This window comes from Aptenodytes patagonicus, chromosome 4 (genome assembly GCF_965638725.1).
Source record: "Aptenodytes patagonicus chromosome 4, bAptPat1.pri.cur, whole genome shotgun sequence".
Classification (NCBI taxonomy): domain Eukaryota; kingdom Metazoa; phylum Chordata; class Aves; order Sphenisciformes; family Spheniscidae; genus Aptenodytes; species Aptenodytes patagonicus.
The window spans coordinates 26,071,684-26,088,624 of NC_134952.1; the positions used below are offsets into that span (position 1 = coordinate 26,071,684).

General features: G+C 37.3%; 1 protein-coding gene across 4 annotated transcripts in view; it reads left to right on the forward strand.

Annotated features, from left to right (window-relative positions):
• The window catches only part of TBC1D1 (TBC1 domain family member 1), a 120,688-nt gene that overhangs the window by 58,437 nt on the left and 45,310 nt on the right, over positions 1–16,941 (forward strand). For 3 of the 4 annotated variants that reach the window (XM_076336082.1, XM_076336084.1, XM_076336085.1), the window contains 8 exons: positions 1,627–1,716; positions 5,504–5,608; positions 6,240–6,372; positions 7,802–7,893; positions 9,521–9,631; positions 12,222–12,350; positions 14,465–14,551; positions 16,261–16,547. In XM_076336082.1, the coding sequence (XP_076192197.1) occupies positions 1,627–1,716; positions 5,504–5,608; positions 6,240–6,372; positions 7,802–7,893; positions 9,521–9,631; positions 12,222–12,350; positions 14,465–14,551; positions 16,261–16,547 (1,034 nt within the window). The remainder of the gene's footprint in view (positions 1–1,626; positions 1,717–5,503; positions 5,609–6,239; positions 6,373–7,801; positions 7,894–9,520; positions 9,632–12,221; positions 12,351–14,464; positions 14,552–16,260; positions 16,548–16,941) is intronic. The other variant, XM_076336083.1, reaches the window with a different exon arrangement.

Genomic DNA, 16,941 nt, shown 5'->3' on the forward strand with positions numbered 1-16,941 from the left:
GCTAGCAGCTCGTGGCAGAGCTGGGTTTGTTGGTTAGCTGTCCCCCGTGTTCAGCAGGTTCTGAGTAACGGTATGCATACAGCGTGCACAGGTATTCACCTTTGCTCATCAGTTTGTGTGTGGCTACACATGAAACGCTTAAAAGTAACTTATATTTAGAGGAAAAAAATTATTTGTATTTTCTCAGTTGAAGTTCTTTCTTGGGTTTTCCCCAGGACTGCAGCAGAGGTTGGTGTATGAGGTGTGAAAAATGTTTGGATGAGTTATCTGCTGCCTCTCCTGACCTGGTTCAGATAGTCCTGATTTTGGTATCTCTTTCTGAAGAACTGCTTTCCTAGCCACTTTCTTAGGATTTTAGTTTTGGGGTTTTTTTTATTTTTAGGCTTTTCTCCTGGCTGTATTTTGGCAGGGGGGATGTATTGGCGTTTTTTTTCCCCTTGTTCAGTTGGCTTCAAATGAACCCTGCTGCCCTGGGACCAAGTGTGAAAGGAGTATGTGGGGCTGAGCTAAGAAGGAGCCCCTCGATGCAGGGAGGGGAAGGGAGCAGAAGGAGGCTGCTGAGTAGGTGTTGGAAGGAATAACCCCATGAACACGTGCAAGGTCAGCCCTGGGGACAATACAAGGAAACCAGCAGGGAGTTGGGGAAAATCGTTGTGACTGATTGAAGTGAAAGAAGAGGTGGAAGGTGAATGCACAGGACCATTTTTAGACACACAGAGGTGGCACATCTCACTTGATCCAGTTACACATAGGATTCCTCCTTCCCCCTTCCTTAAGAAATTACAGGTATACTGGTTCTGCTGATCTTTTTATGTGCATCTTTTGGGATACTTCAGCAGGTTTGTCTAAGTCATGCTCATTAGTAGATCCAGATTCCACCCATCTTCCCTAAAATCTGATATGAGACTTGTCCTTAGCAGACTTTCTGATGTGCTAGAAACTATGAGGAATTTAAATTTTTTCTGTTAAAATGTTACAAAGACGTTGCCAGAAGCTGAAAAATCGAAAACAATAGTTTCACCTTAAAAATGCCCTTTGGCAATCGAAAGTTAGCATCAGCTTTTGGAATACTGCTGTACCAATGGCCTACAGATTAAATTAAGTTAGAAAATATACTCCAGTAAGCTCATTTTTATAGTTTCAGTTAAAGCTTTTAAATTAAATGCTATATGTGTCTTAAATAAATAAATAATACCCTAAAAAAGAATTAGGTAGAATACAGGTAGAGGCACACACTTGGATTTAAATTTTAGGACAATTTCATTAAGTAGCTTTTGGGAATGTGGTATGCGCCAAACCTGCAGAAAATAAGAAAAGGGAGTGTGAGTATATTTTTGTTAGTGCAAAGTAAGTTACTTGTGGTATATTATTACTCTCGTCTAATTAAACACTATTCTCAGTCTTTTATCTCAAATGTGAAACTAGATCTGAGTTCAGTAGGGTGTAGAATGCCAAATCAATGTTGTTTCAGTATTCTCTCTTTCTCTGGTAATAATACACTAATTGGTCTAAATATATAGATAGAAAAAAAATTGAGATTTATGTCCAGGAAACATTTTTATAGTGAGACAAAAAGAAGTGTAATGTTACTTGTTATCACCTTGCTATTTATTTTGCTCTTTTTAGATTGGCCAGTCTGAAGTTTACCTTATCAGTCCTGACACAAAAAAAGTAGCAATTGAAAAAAGCTTTAAAGAAATATCCTTTTGTTCTCAGGTAAGATTGCAGTGTATTCCTTCTCTCTTTTTGTGTTTAAATTTTCTCCACTTGTGAATGCTCATGCACTCTTCTCTCCTAGCATTTCAAATGGATTCTCACCCCAGTGGTTTCAGTAATTGCTATTGACAAGTTGCTAGTTAATCAGTAATTTTGTAAAACTGTCATTCTTTTCTCATGCTTTGCATTGTGATTTCTGAGATAAAGACTCACTTCTGTGTGTGGTGGATGAATAATATGAGCTAGAAGGAACACCCTGGTCAGCTCTGGTTTGAGATTTCAGCGGGTGTGAATCACAGTTGTGCAAATCTGGGATTCTCTGAGCTGTATTTTTCAAGAAGTGATAATGAAAGGAGATAAATGATATGTAAGAGTTCTCTGAAAAATACTTTAAAAATATATTTTTTTCAGAGTATAAATTGCACGTGTGTAAAAGAAGAGAACCCTCTGCTATGCAGAGATAGTGTGTGTGATGCACTGAGGGCAAGCATATTTCAAAGCCTCCTCATTCACTATTAATCCCTGTTCCTTATCCCATAGAGTTTGCTTCCTTGTCCTTCACTCATTTTCGTGGCTCTTTGATTTTTGCATGGATTATGTGAGGGCGCAATTTATCTAATGACTTATTTTAAGTGATGATGTTTTGAAAGAGATGCAGCTTACACATGTGAAGATGTGGTAATGCTGTTGCGTAGGTTACACAGGCGTGTGATTCACACTCAGTTACTGCAGTGGCTCAGCAGCGTGAGGGCAGAATAGTCACCGTCACATCAAGGACATGGGACAGCTCGGGCAATTACAGCACTCCTGTATGGGCAGCTGCACTAACTGCTGGCGGGTCCTGTGTACAGGAGCAGAGGACTCTCCCTTGAGAGTTGCTCAGATATCAACCTGCAGACCGAAACAACTGTTCGTAAAGACATTTCATAGACCAGTTGCTTTTGTTAATTAACCAGTGTCATGATGCAGGGATTTGTCTTTCACTAGCCATTTTCTTTTCTGCAGGACATTATTTGTATTTAGTTTGTGTACCAGATTTGATTCAGTTTAAGTGAATGGGGAAATTGAATTTAATCCATTAAACTAGTATAGAGTCCTCAGAGAACACTTAATTCCTTTAAAACATGTTACAAATCATTTTCGTTTAAAACTCTGAGAAATTAACCTGAACTATAATTATATAAATAAACTTACATTTATTGAGGAATGGATGTTCCTGCTAGTTTAACTAAAAATTCACCTTGAATTAAACCAATGCAATGCTTGTTTGCACTGTGGGCTTGGGTGGGAATAAGACCTAGTATACCAGGATGTGAATTGTGCCAGTCTTTCTTGCACTAGGAGCTATTTTGCACTTGGCTTACTTGCATAGTGCAGGTCTACTCAGTGCATCACAGGCTCTGGTCTTAATGATATTGGGGCAAAACTTTTTTTTTTGCAGTGGGTTTATTTACCCGTTTTTAAATATAAGGAATATGATTTGCTGTTATTTGCTTCTAGCTTTTTTAGATTGGTTTGAGGTTGGGTTTTTTTTCATAAATGACTGGTTTTTAGTTTGATGAGGATAGCTTTCATCACTAAACATACAGGTACCTATTCTGAAAATTTCAGAGTAAACATAAGTAGTTTGCATGCTGTCGGATCAAGAGCTTTGAAGAGAACTCCTTGATCACAGAAAAATCTTTATCCCCATGTTCCCTTAGGCCGTCTCCTTAGGCAGGAGCTAGTTAGGTAGACTTTGTGACTTGCCCTGAAGTTCAGCAGACGGTTGTGCTCCTTAGACCAGTAGGAGTGAGATTCTGGTTGAATTCTCCCCTCCTGTCTGAAGAATGTGCTACTGGGCAGATGTTATGTCAATTGGGCAAATACTGGTATTGGGGTACAGAGGGCTTTTCCCCCAAGTATGCACATTTCAGAAGACTTGACGGAATGATCTTATGGACTCATCTTGATCATACAAGAACTTTAATCATCTTTTCTTGAAGGCGCTGGAGTTAAATTATAAGGGAGATCAGAATCAGTACGTAATTTCCAGACTGCCCAATCCGTTGGTGAGACATTATAATGGCAGAAAGAAGTATGTGGTCCTGGGGCAGTATCTGAATTAGCTAATCTGAAACAGCTAAAAGCATTTGCCAGCTCCTGGTACCTCACAGTTTTGTGGGCAGGACCGTGATCCCAGCTGGGCTTCCTCCACTGTAGCAGTTGGGTTTTCAGGAGAAGAAATGGGCTTTCAGAAGAAGAAACATGGGCTGGGGGGTTAGAGAGGGGGTTCAGTGTGTTCTGTACACATCTCTGATGTGGATGATGGAGGGAGAGACTAAGCGTGTTGCATCAGCTTGTTCTTGCTTTATCACATAGCTGCCTCCTAAAATGCTTAGCCTGGACATCCAGTGGAGCTACAGTTGGAGAAGGTGTGGGATTTATGTTGCTTGAATGTCCTTCTGATCCTTTTGTTCTCATGGTGTATTAGTGCCTGATGTTTGTGTAATAAAGCCTTTGTTATCCATGTGTAATTGTCACACTTCAACAAACCAGATATCTCCATGTACATTAAATTATTTTCCTTCATTCAGCTGGCATGCTCTGAAGGTTTATTGTTAGTATTTCGAATGATAAGACAGCATTGTTCGGATTGCTTAAGGATATCTGATGCTATAACATATTCTTTTTTGGGACACCTGGCCATTCTGTTTTATAGAATTATTCACTTTTTATGCTTTTTAAATGCTTTTTTAAAATGTTGTCTTCATGATAAAAAGACAAAGAGAATATTCATTGAATCTTGCTGTGTTAACAAGGAAAAGCAAAAAAAAAACAACAAAAAAGTCCTGCTTGACATCTTCAGATTGTTTACATTTCACTGAAATTTCTGATTTACTGTGATTCATTGTTATGATTTTTGATACAATAGTTTATTGCTTCTCTTTACCTGACTTTAATATTGTTGTGCAATGACAGCTAGAAGGTAGTAAAATGGTGCTGTGTGTAATTGAATTTCTATAAACAGGCTCTACCACTGTGCATGTAATTCATCGTCATAAGTTTGTTTGGTTTTTTTTTACCAAGAATGGTGCACTGAGGAGACATGCACTGGGATCATCTAACTCTACTCATCTGAAAGTCTTTTCATAAAAGAAAAAAAATTGCCAGCAATTAAAAAAACCTTCTTAGCATTTTACCAGGATGTGCTGCTTATCTGCTGTTGCGAGTAGATTGTGCCTGAATTTGCATGCCTTTTAGGAGAAATAAATGCTTCCATGAGTGATCTTTAGGTGATGTATTTAACCATTTTCATTTTTTAACTAGCCAAGCTTTTCTTCAGATGAAAAAAAAAAAATGTTTATCCATTTTTCACTACTGCTTTGATTTGCTCTTACAAATGTAAAGCAATTGTTGACTGCTTAAGCAAGAGAAGAAAAACGGAGCAAGCTTTTTCCCCTGCTATTTCCAATATTGAGTAAAATACATCTTGAATAGTATTTCTTCATCCCTGTAAGTGTTTTCCAATGGACCTATTATAATTCAGTCATTAAAAAAAAAAACAAAACCAAACCAAAACCAACAACCAACTTCTGACTTAAGTGAAATTTAAACGATTCATGAAGTAATAGGTTCTATAACGTAATAGATTTTTAATGACCAGATGACTTTAATGTAGCCAAACAGAGATATGTGACCTATCTGTAATGCTGTTGGACCTTTCATGCTTTTGTTACTGCAAAAATACAGGTACTAAACATTGAAAGTAAATATGACTGCTTTATTACTGTTGCTTTTGTGCTAGGGAATTAGACATGTGGATCACTTTGGGTTCATCTGCAGAGAGTCTTCAGAAAATGGAGGCTTCCACTTTGTTTGCTACGTGTTTCAGTGTACAGATGAAGCACTGGTAAGTGAAAGAAAAGAAGAGCCTAATAGATTATTAGGCCCTAAAATTCTTCTGTTGTTCCATGCTCTGTATTTTACTGAATGTCTTCAAATCCTGCTGTGCTCAGAAATATAGTTATTTCAAAAATGTAACTAACATAGCAGTCTTCAAAGGAACTTTTAATTTGTTTTGAAAGCAGAAGTTAAAATTCCCTTTAAAACCCAATAAAACTTCCTTTCATTGCACAAACTAAGTTAGACTGTATGCCTCTTTTTTGGAAGAGGGTTTCATAGTGTACCTGTAAGAAAATCAGGACTACGCTACTGTGCTCTAGGTCACGCCAGTGTGTCACAACTGCAGTAGGCTTTTTTTATCACAGACTAGAAGAGATTTCTAGATAGAGATAGTATCTTTTATTAGACCACAGTAATAAAATTGGGTGGCCTGGAAGAGGTAGGACTTCACGATGAGTTTTGTCTTGCTTGTGTGTTTGTGTACAGAAAGGGCATGGGAACAGCTTTTCTTTTTAATCGTAACCACGTTCCCAAACAAGTGGCAGTATCATTCTAAAAGTCTGTTGTGTTTGTGTTAAGGAAAACAGAAGCTCAGTGGAGGAGTGAAATTCTGTTCTTTTGCACTCTGTTCTTTTCAGGTTGATGAAATCATGATGACATTGAAACAGGCTTTCACTGTAGCTGCTGTGCAACAAACTTCCAAGGCACAGCCCCAGCTCTGTGAAGGATGTCCTATGCAAAGCTTGCATAAACTCTGTGAAAAGATAGAAGGTGAGGTTTAAAGAACTTTCTGGTTGAATATTTTTTCTAACAATTTTACTGGGGAACAGTCTTACATGTGAATGTAAGGGAATGAATGCTTAAAAAGAGCTTGGGACTTGGGATGGAGGGTTGAAAGCCAGTCTCTTTATTTAGAGGACTGCAATGTAAAGTTATCTGTAAGGTAATAAGAATTTTCTAACACAAGTTAAACTCCTTTCTTGTATTTTAGTTGAATTTTTAAAAACTAATTAAGAGTCTAAATATCACTGAATTGCAGCTAGCTTGGCTTTATTAGCTGTATAAACACAAAGGATTGTAGATAAGGAACTTCTGAAGAATATATGCTGCAGTAGCTATGACCTGCTGTCCTATTGAATCCACTTAGATACTGGCATTACACTACCACTAAACATGAACCAAACAGCGAGCTTTTAATATGGTGGTGTTGACCTATGCTTCATGAAAATGCAGCAGTTAGAATTGTAGTTGTTGCCCAGAAAACAAGTTCAAGATAAAAAAAAAAACCTCTTTGCTTTTCAGCAGATTTCACAGTTACGTTTTGTTCATTTAAGCAATGTCTGGGGTGAATAAAGGGCAACAGCAGCTTGTCAGATCACATGACAGTAGCTTGTTGGACTAAAACCTATGTAGTATTAATTTGATGAAACTGGAGAACTTCCAAAACTACTTTTCACTCTGTTTTGGTCTTCAGCTAGCTATGATTTTTGAGAAATTTCTTAAAGGCAAATGATTCTTAATGCCTTTAATCATACCATCTGGTTAATCATATCATCTGCTTCTTTTTGAAGGAGGAATGCCATAATCAGAAACTGCAGTACAAAATACTGTTGATGGTTTGCTGTTTTTCCACAGAAAATAGAGGAAAGGAATTTAATCCAGGATGAGAGCAGAAAAAAAAAAATCTGAATGACAGGGTAGTCTGCTTTAGACTGTCAGTAAATGTTTTCAGCAAGAGGCAAAGCAAGAACCTCACTAACATGCAATAAATTCACTCTTTTTCAGAAGAGGCCAAGGCATACAAATTGGAGAAAATAAATGGAAATTATATTTATACCACAAAGCAAAATCCAAGCAGTACTGCATAAAACACCAACAAAGCAGTCTGCTAAAAATGCAGTAGACTGGGGGTTTATTTTATCTTGTGTGATAATGGAATCTTCAGCTAAGAGTATAATCCTGGTCTGTGCTCAGTAAATCTCCTCATTGCAGAGTTCATGTCCCTCATTTTAAAGACATGAGTTTAGGAGTAGCTTTAAATTAACCTAGAGTTCTTTCTAATGCCCTGTTATGAAATCAGTGCAATGGGTCAGCTCAAATAACTGATGAGCTTTGGCTTAAATTGTGTGCATATTTATGTGATTGATTAATAATGACAAATTTGACCCTGTGATTTGTTCTTTTTTGTTCCTCTTGGTAGGGTTACACCCTTCTAAGACTAAACTAGAACTACAAAAGCATCTAACAACACTAAATAACCAGGAGCAGGCCTCTGTTTTTGAAGAAGTTAAGGTAAGCTCTTTGTTTCCTACAAGATTTTAAAGCAATTGATGTTTTTTGCTAACATCAGTGTGAATTAAAGTTATTCTCATTTTTTTGTGAATTATTCATTATCTTTATTTAATAGACTGTTAATCACCTTGTGCTTTAATTTCAATATCATTATTTTTCTAGAGCTGTTAAAAACTTGTCTTTTGATGAAAATAGCTTATTTTACTCATTTTTCTTCCCCTAATACTACTTGTTTTCCATGAAAATGTTGACTTCTCACTGAGTAAAACTGTATGCATTTTTTTGTGGGTGAAGGCAGTAACTGGTACTGTGAGAACATTCAACTGTTACTTTGACCAAAACAAATTACTGTAACATTCCCAGATCAGAAAATTTCCTGCCTAAAATTTATCCTAGATCTTAATACTTGTCAAACTAACTAAAAAAGTTTAACTTTCTCTCTTCTGAATGAAATCCATTTTAGCACAGAGGAAAGCATAGTTGGATTTAAGACAGATGATGAACATTGTAGGAAATGTCGTTGGGCTTGGCACACTATTGAAGATTAGGAAATTTCAGACTTTTTTAAAAATAATGTTTCCTTCCTCTCTTGAGTCATTTCAGTCTCTGTGTGTTTCCATGTGGCAGTTTATCATCCAGTACCAAATTTGGAAGTTACTCTGTGGGAGCGATTCCATGAGCTAAGTAATTTCTTAGTATACAGCAGCTAGCTGGCACTGTTGCCTTTTAGTATTCTGCACACATTTTAACTGTCTAAAGCTTCTAGTGGTCACAGGAAACTGTTAATTGCTTCTGGTGAGAGTCTGCAAACAATTAACTTGGTAAAACCAAGGGTAAAGTACATCTCTCCTGTCTATCTTTTTCAGCTGATTTTTTGAGTTGGACTGCCTGAAATTTTAGTTGTTGCATTCTTACAGCTCCGTATGTTGTAACCATGATTTGCATTTTTATAACTTTCTAAGGATATTTTTGTTAATCTGATGTGCTACCCTGGCATTAGCTAATTCATACTGTATGCTCTGTATTACATCAACAGGCTTAAAACAGCATATGCTTTTCAAAAGCTAGGTTTCTGGGATCAAATTCTATAATAAATTGTTTTAAAAACATTTTCTCTTACAATAATTCAGATCTAAATAGAATGCAGCAGAGACAAATATGTTCACCTTGTGCACTAATTTTTTAAAAACCTATCATTTCCCAAAAATGAAATATCCAATGAGAAGGATTTCTAGGAGAAGGGTTGTGCATCATAACTGCAAGACAGTACTTCATGTGTGCTCCAAACTCAGAACTACAGTGTGTTGGTTTTCTTTACATCAAAAGCAAATTGGCAAAAATATTTTTTAAAGTCTTTATTTGCTTGTGGCAATTTGATACCTCTACAGTTGTCCTTTATCTTTCATGTAAATTCTGTTCTGTGTGAAGTGAGGTCAAGTGTTTCTCTGGCTGTATTGCTGCTTTGTGTGGGACACTGGTGTCCTCTGGTGGACTGCAGTGGTAGCATTAACCAAGTTAAACTTCTTACGCTAGTGACGTATTGACAGTGACAAAATGAAAAGAGTAAAAATTTGCTAACTGTTATACAAATGTATAATTACTGTGCTTTTGGTGTTTTCAATTAAAGAAATTAAGACCAAGAAATGATCAAAAAGAGAATGAGTTGGTTATCTCTGTTTTGAGAAACATGTATGAAGAAAAACAGAAGGACCATGTTCATGTTGGAGAAGCGAAACAGGTAAGTAATCATTCAGTTTTAGTTCCTGTAAGGAGGAGCCAGGAAAAAATCTTCCATTCCATTTTTATATCTTTCCAAAGGCAAATTTCCATCACTGGCATTTTGGAACTTCAAACTGTAGGCAGTGGTGAACACTGGTTTTGCTTATGATTCTTAGGCTGTTGTCATGCGCCAAAACAGGCATATCTCAGATTTTGAGGTACCCGATACAGTCTGATTTCAGGCCTAGGAGACAGAGGTGCACACAAGGTAGACCACTAATTTGGTGGTTTCTTTCTTCTCATTACAATGAAAATTCAATGTATGTGAGAGAACATGTAATGAATTTGTAATTGCTCTCAGCTGATCTGTGGCATTTGCCATCCCGCTGTCTGTCTGTGTGAGTTCAGTGTCCTGACAACACATTGGATTTGATCCTTGATAAAGACTATTACATTTACTCGATAGCTGGAAGTTATTTCTTGTGTGCAAACCACCATTTGAAGTGGCTTCAAGGAGTAGCTGAGGAGGATTGCTGCAGAAACAGCAGCAGAGACTCATCTATTTCCAAAGAGCTGAGCTACCTTTCATTCTGTATCAGGTTGCATCAGTGCTGTTTAACTGGCTATTTATACAGCACACTTAAGATTTTTCAAAAGGAACTAATGATTTTGGATGCCTTGGTTTGTGACTGACTGACTTGAGACATCTCGAGGAGGTCTGTATTTAAAAGAGGATCAGCCCCCATTCTCTGGAAACTTTCAGTTCCAATTACTTGACCCTTTTAAAGGTCTTGGCTGTCCCACCACTGCTGGCCAGTAGTTGTGATGACTGCTGTTGGCCATTTGTGATATAATGAATGAATATGGAATGAATATATGGAAAGTAATTAGACCCCTGAAGAAAGTGGGGAAATAGCAGCAAGTCTTCATTTACTGTTTTTTCACTTTGTTAATCTCTTCTCCTTTTATGACTTACTGGCTAATTATTGACCTCCCTGAGAAAGCAGGAAGAAAACTTTGCATAATTTGTTCTGATTTCTTGTCTTGGGCATCTCACCAGAAATACGTTTTTAAGAAAAAAAACATTGTAGTTATGGCATGACAGGAAGAAACATTGCCTGAGGTCCTCTATCATCATACTTGAAATATTTTTATTTGGTCTGATGCCAACTGATTATCAAATAGTTGTCAGTCACGAATGGCTTGGAAATAGAGATATACAAAACAAGATAACATCTTAATATGTCTTCAGTGTGATTTTAAAATTCCTAAGGCCTGCTGCAGTCTGTTTGCTCAGTTCCTGGAACCAAAATTGGTTAATCTGACACTTGCAAAGATGCCAATGCTCTAAGAGCAGAGTTGACTTGCCCTCAGTCCATCATTTGTCTTAGCATAACATTTTATATTTACTCTGATAATTTATCTCCAGAGCTGTGTAATAGCAGATACCTTTGAACATGTGCTGTGGCAGTGTTATTTGTCCCAGCAATCATTAACCCATGACATCCTGATGTCCCTGTTCCCTTCTTTTCTGCATAGGTATTCACTTTTGTGCTTTTCATCACTTTTTTTTTTGTATGTTTAAATCAGGGGAGGAGAAAAATGAAATGTTATAATAGGATCTTATTTAACTAAAATGACCTTCAGAATAAGTGTCTTTTCATAAGAACATAATAGCAGGCAGCATCTGATTTGCCTTTTGAGGATAAGATGAATGAAGGTAAAAAGAAAACACAGAAGCCTGTAACTTTGTCGTACTGGGAATAGGATGCTTTAAAATTACATCTAGACAGGAGTATTTGGTGATGGTGATGATGTGCTGTTCAGCTGCCCACATATTAATAGTTACATAGATCAAGCATTCAGATCTCTGAAATGAGGGCCAGGTAGAGAGGGCTACGGTGCTTGGCAGCCTCAAGATGAACCCCCAAAAATAACACTGAAAACTGTGCTCTGGTTTCTACTGCAGGTGTTAGGTGTGGATGGTAGTATTTGCATCGTAGTGTCATTTTTGTATTCACTACGCTAGTCTTCGCAAGCACTAAAAATGGGCTGAAATATTTATTTAAAAAGCAAAACTCTCAATAGACTGTTAGCTTTAAGGTGGAAGTGTCTCTACTGGTGAAATATATAGAAGAGTTAGCTTGTTATACACCCTCCTGGCCCTTGGAAAGCCCCATTTTAATATAATGGAGACACTTAAGAGTTCTTTTTAATGATAAGCTTCATCAATTTTGATTAATTTCTTGGCTGAAGAAAAGTAAATCCATCAGAAATCTCTAACCTGTTACACTTAAACATTTAGAATTTGTACAATTGTACTTTGGCGTTAAAGGAAATTTGTCAACACAGCCATAAATCCCTATCAAAATGGCAATTCTTCTGAAGCGTGCTACTACACTCAACACATTTCCTTTAAGAGATTTCCTGGTCTTATGTTAGGATAGTTTGTTAAACTTCAGTGTAAGTATCGGTAGAGGAAAAGGCATGAAAAGCCAAGGACACCAGGAGAAAGTATTGATTCAGATTACCGAGGTCTTTGGACTGTTCACTGAGATTCTACTCCATGCTGTTGAGTATTTCACATTTATGTTTTTAAACACTTGCAGACCTCACAACCCCCTGCTGAGAATGCTGTGAATGAGGTGCCCAGCAGTGCTCCCAGATTCAGATTAGATATGTTAAAGAACAAAGCAAAAAGATCTCTGACAGAATCATTTGAAAGTATTTTATCACGTGTAAGTATCTTCATGTTTATTGCCTCTGAACATAATTTTATTGTTTTATTTATTTGAATGATAGAAAAGTCATATTGTTATCCTTCCAGGTTGTAGCCAAGTGGTTATTAAAGGCACAGTGACAAAAATATTTGAGTGTACATGTTAGAAGGAGACAAAACAAAGCAGGGCTTTGGTAGAGAGAATACCAAGTCCTGGAAGAAGTGAACTAATTGCTAGATAAGAAATAGTGTATATAGGTATTTCAAAAAATTAATATGAAGTTGAGCATGAGAACTTATGAAAAGCAGCCATTGTTTTATTTCTCTTTCGGATTTAGAAAATTAAAAAAGTAATTATAATTGTTCACTTTCTTTATGTAGAAGGAAATGATTAGGGAACTGACTAAGCATTCCTAACGAGATAGTATTTATTAGTGACACAGAACTGATGAATAATGGGGCATCCGAACTTTCAAATGCTAAGATTATTTGAAGGCAAGGAGTGTAAAGAACTTCAGAAGGCACTAAGAATATGAAGGCATTTATGCAATATCGCATCAGGTAAAATTCGTTGTAAACAGTGTCTGGCAATACCTATTAGTGGGAAAAACTTGAGCTCCTATGTGATAGTGATGCCCAAGAAAATATGTTGGGAAAATGTTTATCATGAACAGATGGCTGAAAGTATCTGCTGAAAGTATACAGTAGCGGTTAAGAAAACAAATCGGATGTCAAGTTTAAGCACTACTTAAACCTATGGAGTGTCTTCTCATTCAAGTATTCTTTGTTTTGCACCTCATGGAAAAAGTCTGAAGAAAATAATGGGAGACTTGGAAAGACTTTTGCTTGGCAAAGGATTAAAAAAATCAGACCTTCTCCCTTTTTTTTTAAAAAAGAAAAAGATAGTTGTGACAGAATGCCAAACAACAAATATTAAGTAACAAAAATTGGGCATTCTCATTTCTCATCAGCAAACAGTTAAATTGAAGCAAGATCTAGTACAGTTTATTGGCTCATAGACATGCAACTTGTAGTGACAAAACTAGGCTTTCAAAGCTTATTTCAGACATCGTATCTAACCTGTTCCTATGAAACAAATGATGGCAAAAGCATGTTCTCCCTGTTATAATTATGCACATAGAGAGGATTTTCAGTCATTACTTCCCAGACAGCGTTTCTAGAGTTCACCCCCATAAAATCCTGCTGTGGGTGTGTTCAGGATGTAAAACGTAATGTCAGTGTTGTTACAGTAACTATAGTAGTTACCGTTCCAATTTTTGCCAGTTTGTCCTGACTGGCATAAGTTGTCTTCACATAAGGACAACAGTATATTGGTTGCATTTTCACTGTCATGGCTGCTTTGATGGAAATTCTTGATTTTGTTCAGATCTGAGGCAAAACATTTTGTCTGAGCTTCAAGGAGCGAATCGTCTCTATCGTGAATAACTACAACATTTTATATTTTACCTTGAGTAACAGTTCAAAGAGAACATAAGCCTTAACATCAGAACATAAAAAAAATACCATTTAAGGTTAGGAAGATACAAGTTCCATAGTTGTGTTAGCACGTAAGAATCCGTCAGTAGGTTTCTTGATAGTTCTCTTGGTTACATAAAAACATTAGGTGAACAAATTATACAAAAATATTGTTGAACAGATTATACAAAAATATTTATGCTTTCTGATTTGTAGGCATTGAAATTATAATAGCAGAAATTATGTTTTGCTGTGCATTAAATTTATATGGTTTTAAGTCCTTTGTGGCAGACAGCCTTTTCGTTTCTTTGTATCTTGGTGAGAAGTACCTAGTGTGAAAATTTCCTGTTTGGAATACAGAAGGTACTTTAACAGTAGTTATAGTATATGCGTGCAGTATGTGATTATGCACATATCATGGAAAGCACATCATTGCCCATGAGAATTCCTTAATTCCACAGGATCCTTTAAAATGTCAGTGACTGTCCTGAATGAAACCTCTGTTTCTCACAGGGGCAAAGGCTATTCTTAGGCATTTCAGGAAATTAAATTTGATACAGCCTTTGAAAATTACAGATTCTGACTATGCCACACAAAACTCTTCTTGGTATGCCCCGTATATTATTATATAACTGCTAGTGTGCTTTATCTCTACAGGGCAGTAAAGCCAGAGGTCCGCTGGACAGTTCTGGTGCTGTGGATTTGGACAGCTCCACGTCCAGTACCTTAAGCAGCCCAAGTAAAGTAAGTAAAGCCTGTGGTGAATGTACATATTTAGAAACTTTAGATAATATTCCCTGAAACAACTAGTCAGATGTGAAGTGCGGTTACTGACTGCTCATATTGGACCTGTTCTGTTCTAACATCTTGCATTTTGTTTTGATTCTTTTTTTGGAGTAGACAGGCTAAGCCATGGTGTGTGAAAAGAAATGAACCCCAGAACAGCCAAACAGTATGATAAAAAAAGTATCACAGAGAGGGGGGGGAAGGTATGTCCTTTTCTTCTTACCTGTAAGAGTCCTGCTGCCACTTGGTGACCTATAGGGTGTGTCTCTATTCCTGTGCCGAGTCCCTCTGAGGGTGACGGGGCTGCATTCATTGCAGGCAGCCTCTTGGATCAGCCACTGCCTTTCTCTTCCCCCCCCCCCAGCTTGAAGCAATATTTAAGTTTTTTAGAATTTGCAAGTTGGTTACCAAATCATTTTTCATTTATGTCACATGTTAGAATGTGTGTGAGTCCTCTGAGGGACAACTTGAACAAAGTAATTTCCCAGTTTACTCTGGTAACTGAGATTCAGGCTAAGAAATAGCAGTCACATGTCAGTACAGTGGTGACATGTAAGATGCCGTTATCTGTAGAGTTTTGCTGGAGATTTCCATACTTTTTGGCAAGATGGGACTCATAGTAAATCTGAGTTTCTGTTCTCCAGAAGTTTCAAGTTGCTTTTAGGCCTTTCATTCTGTTCCCCATGCTATAAAAAGGAGCAGTGCAATTGGGCCTCCATTTGAATTAGAAGTGCCTTGTACTGTATATAAACATACATTTTGTATGTAGGTATCTTATCGCATGAGCCTATATATGTGAAATAAAATATTATATAACATCATCTGAATCTTGCAACAATGTGCAGCAAAACAAATGCAATCATTACCATGCTGCTCATCCTAATCTGGTTGGTTTCATCCTGAAAGTACATACCGTTAATGCAGGATTGCATTCATAAGAAACATAAAACTAAAACAAGAAGTGGAGTAATTTCCCCCTTTGCATGGTTAGAAAGTTTTAGTCTGAATAAAACAATATAAACAAACAGCATACAAGAAGCTAGTCTTCTTCCCTGGAGGCAGTGCAGACTTGGATACAACTACTGATTCTGCTCTAGTGCCTAGTCACCTCCGGACTCCTGACTTCATGTAATCAAGAGTCTGCTCTTTCAGCTTATGTTTTTGAAAGAATGGCTGACTCTGGAGGAAACACATGAGGTGGAGAATGAAGAAAAATACATGGTTTTGGACTGAAACAGGCATCTAGTCATAGGATTGAAGTCCTTTGTGTGAATCTTCATGTAGACAAGAGGAATATTGTATTGTTAGATGGGGTACTAAATATACAGTACTCTGAAATGCCACCCTTTTCATTGCTGTCACTGTTACCCAAACCTGACCCAACTGTTCTGTTCTGACCCCATTCTTCTGACTTGTACTCAACATGCTGCAAAATACAATTACTCTCAAAATTGCTTTTTCTCTGTAAAATGGAGGCTGTGATTTGTTGACCTAAATGATTAATAACAAGGACATAAAACATCAAAGATTCTTTCTTTGAGCTATCATGATTAAAATGTGCAAGGTTGAAGCAGGTCTCTGTGGGATGGGAATAATGACATGGAACTGCAACCTCAAAGACTGATTTTAAACCCACGTATTGATAACCTTATTTTTTGCACTGCTAGGAACCACCATTGTGTGAAAAGGAGAAGGACAGACTTACGGTTCCTACAGAAAACGCTGTCAAAACCAATGGATCAGTGGGTGATCTCTCCAGTGACACAGATGATTCTCCTGTTGAGCAGTCTGTTACATTACCTCAGCAAAGCTTTCGGAGGCGAGCAAACACACTGAGTCATTTGCCAACAGAAAGCCAGGAATCTCTGGTACCTGTTGAAACATCACCGTCTGTTCCCCAGAGGAAACTTATGAGGTATCACTCAGTGAGCACAGAGACTCCTCACAAAAGAAAGTAAGACTTATTAAAAGCAGGCTATGATTTTGTTTATTGAGGGCATGTTTGGGGATCATAATTGCATACCAGGTATGTCCTCTTAATGGATAAGAAATGTATCGCAGCAGTGTGTCACTCTTTGGAGGTTTGTAGGTATCCTGTTTAAAAACACTTTTAGCCCTGTGTGCTCCACAGGGGAGAGAAAACACGAGATGTGTAGTTCCACAGTATATGTCACAAAATTAAGTGTAAGCACAACATAGGATTGCTCCTAAGGGGTTCGATTATATTTTTGCAAGCAATATTCAGTAATTTTTGTTGTTTTGATCTGCAAGCAGTATAAATAAATTCTACTTCTTGGTGTCTATCCGGTAGCATTTGTGGTGCTGAAAACCTTGCTAGTTGGTGAATT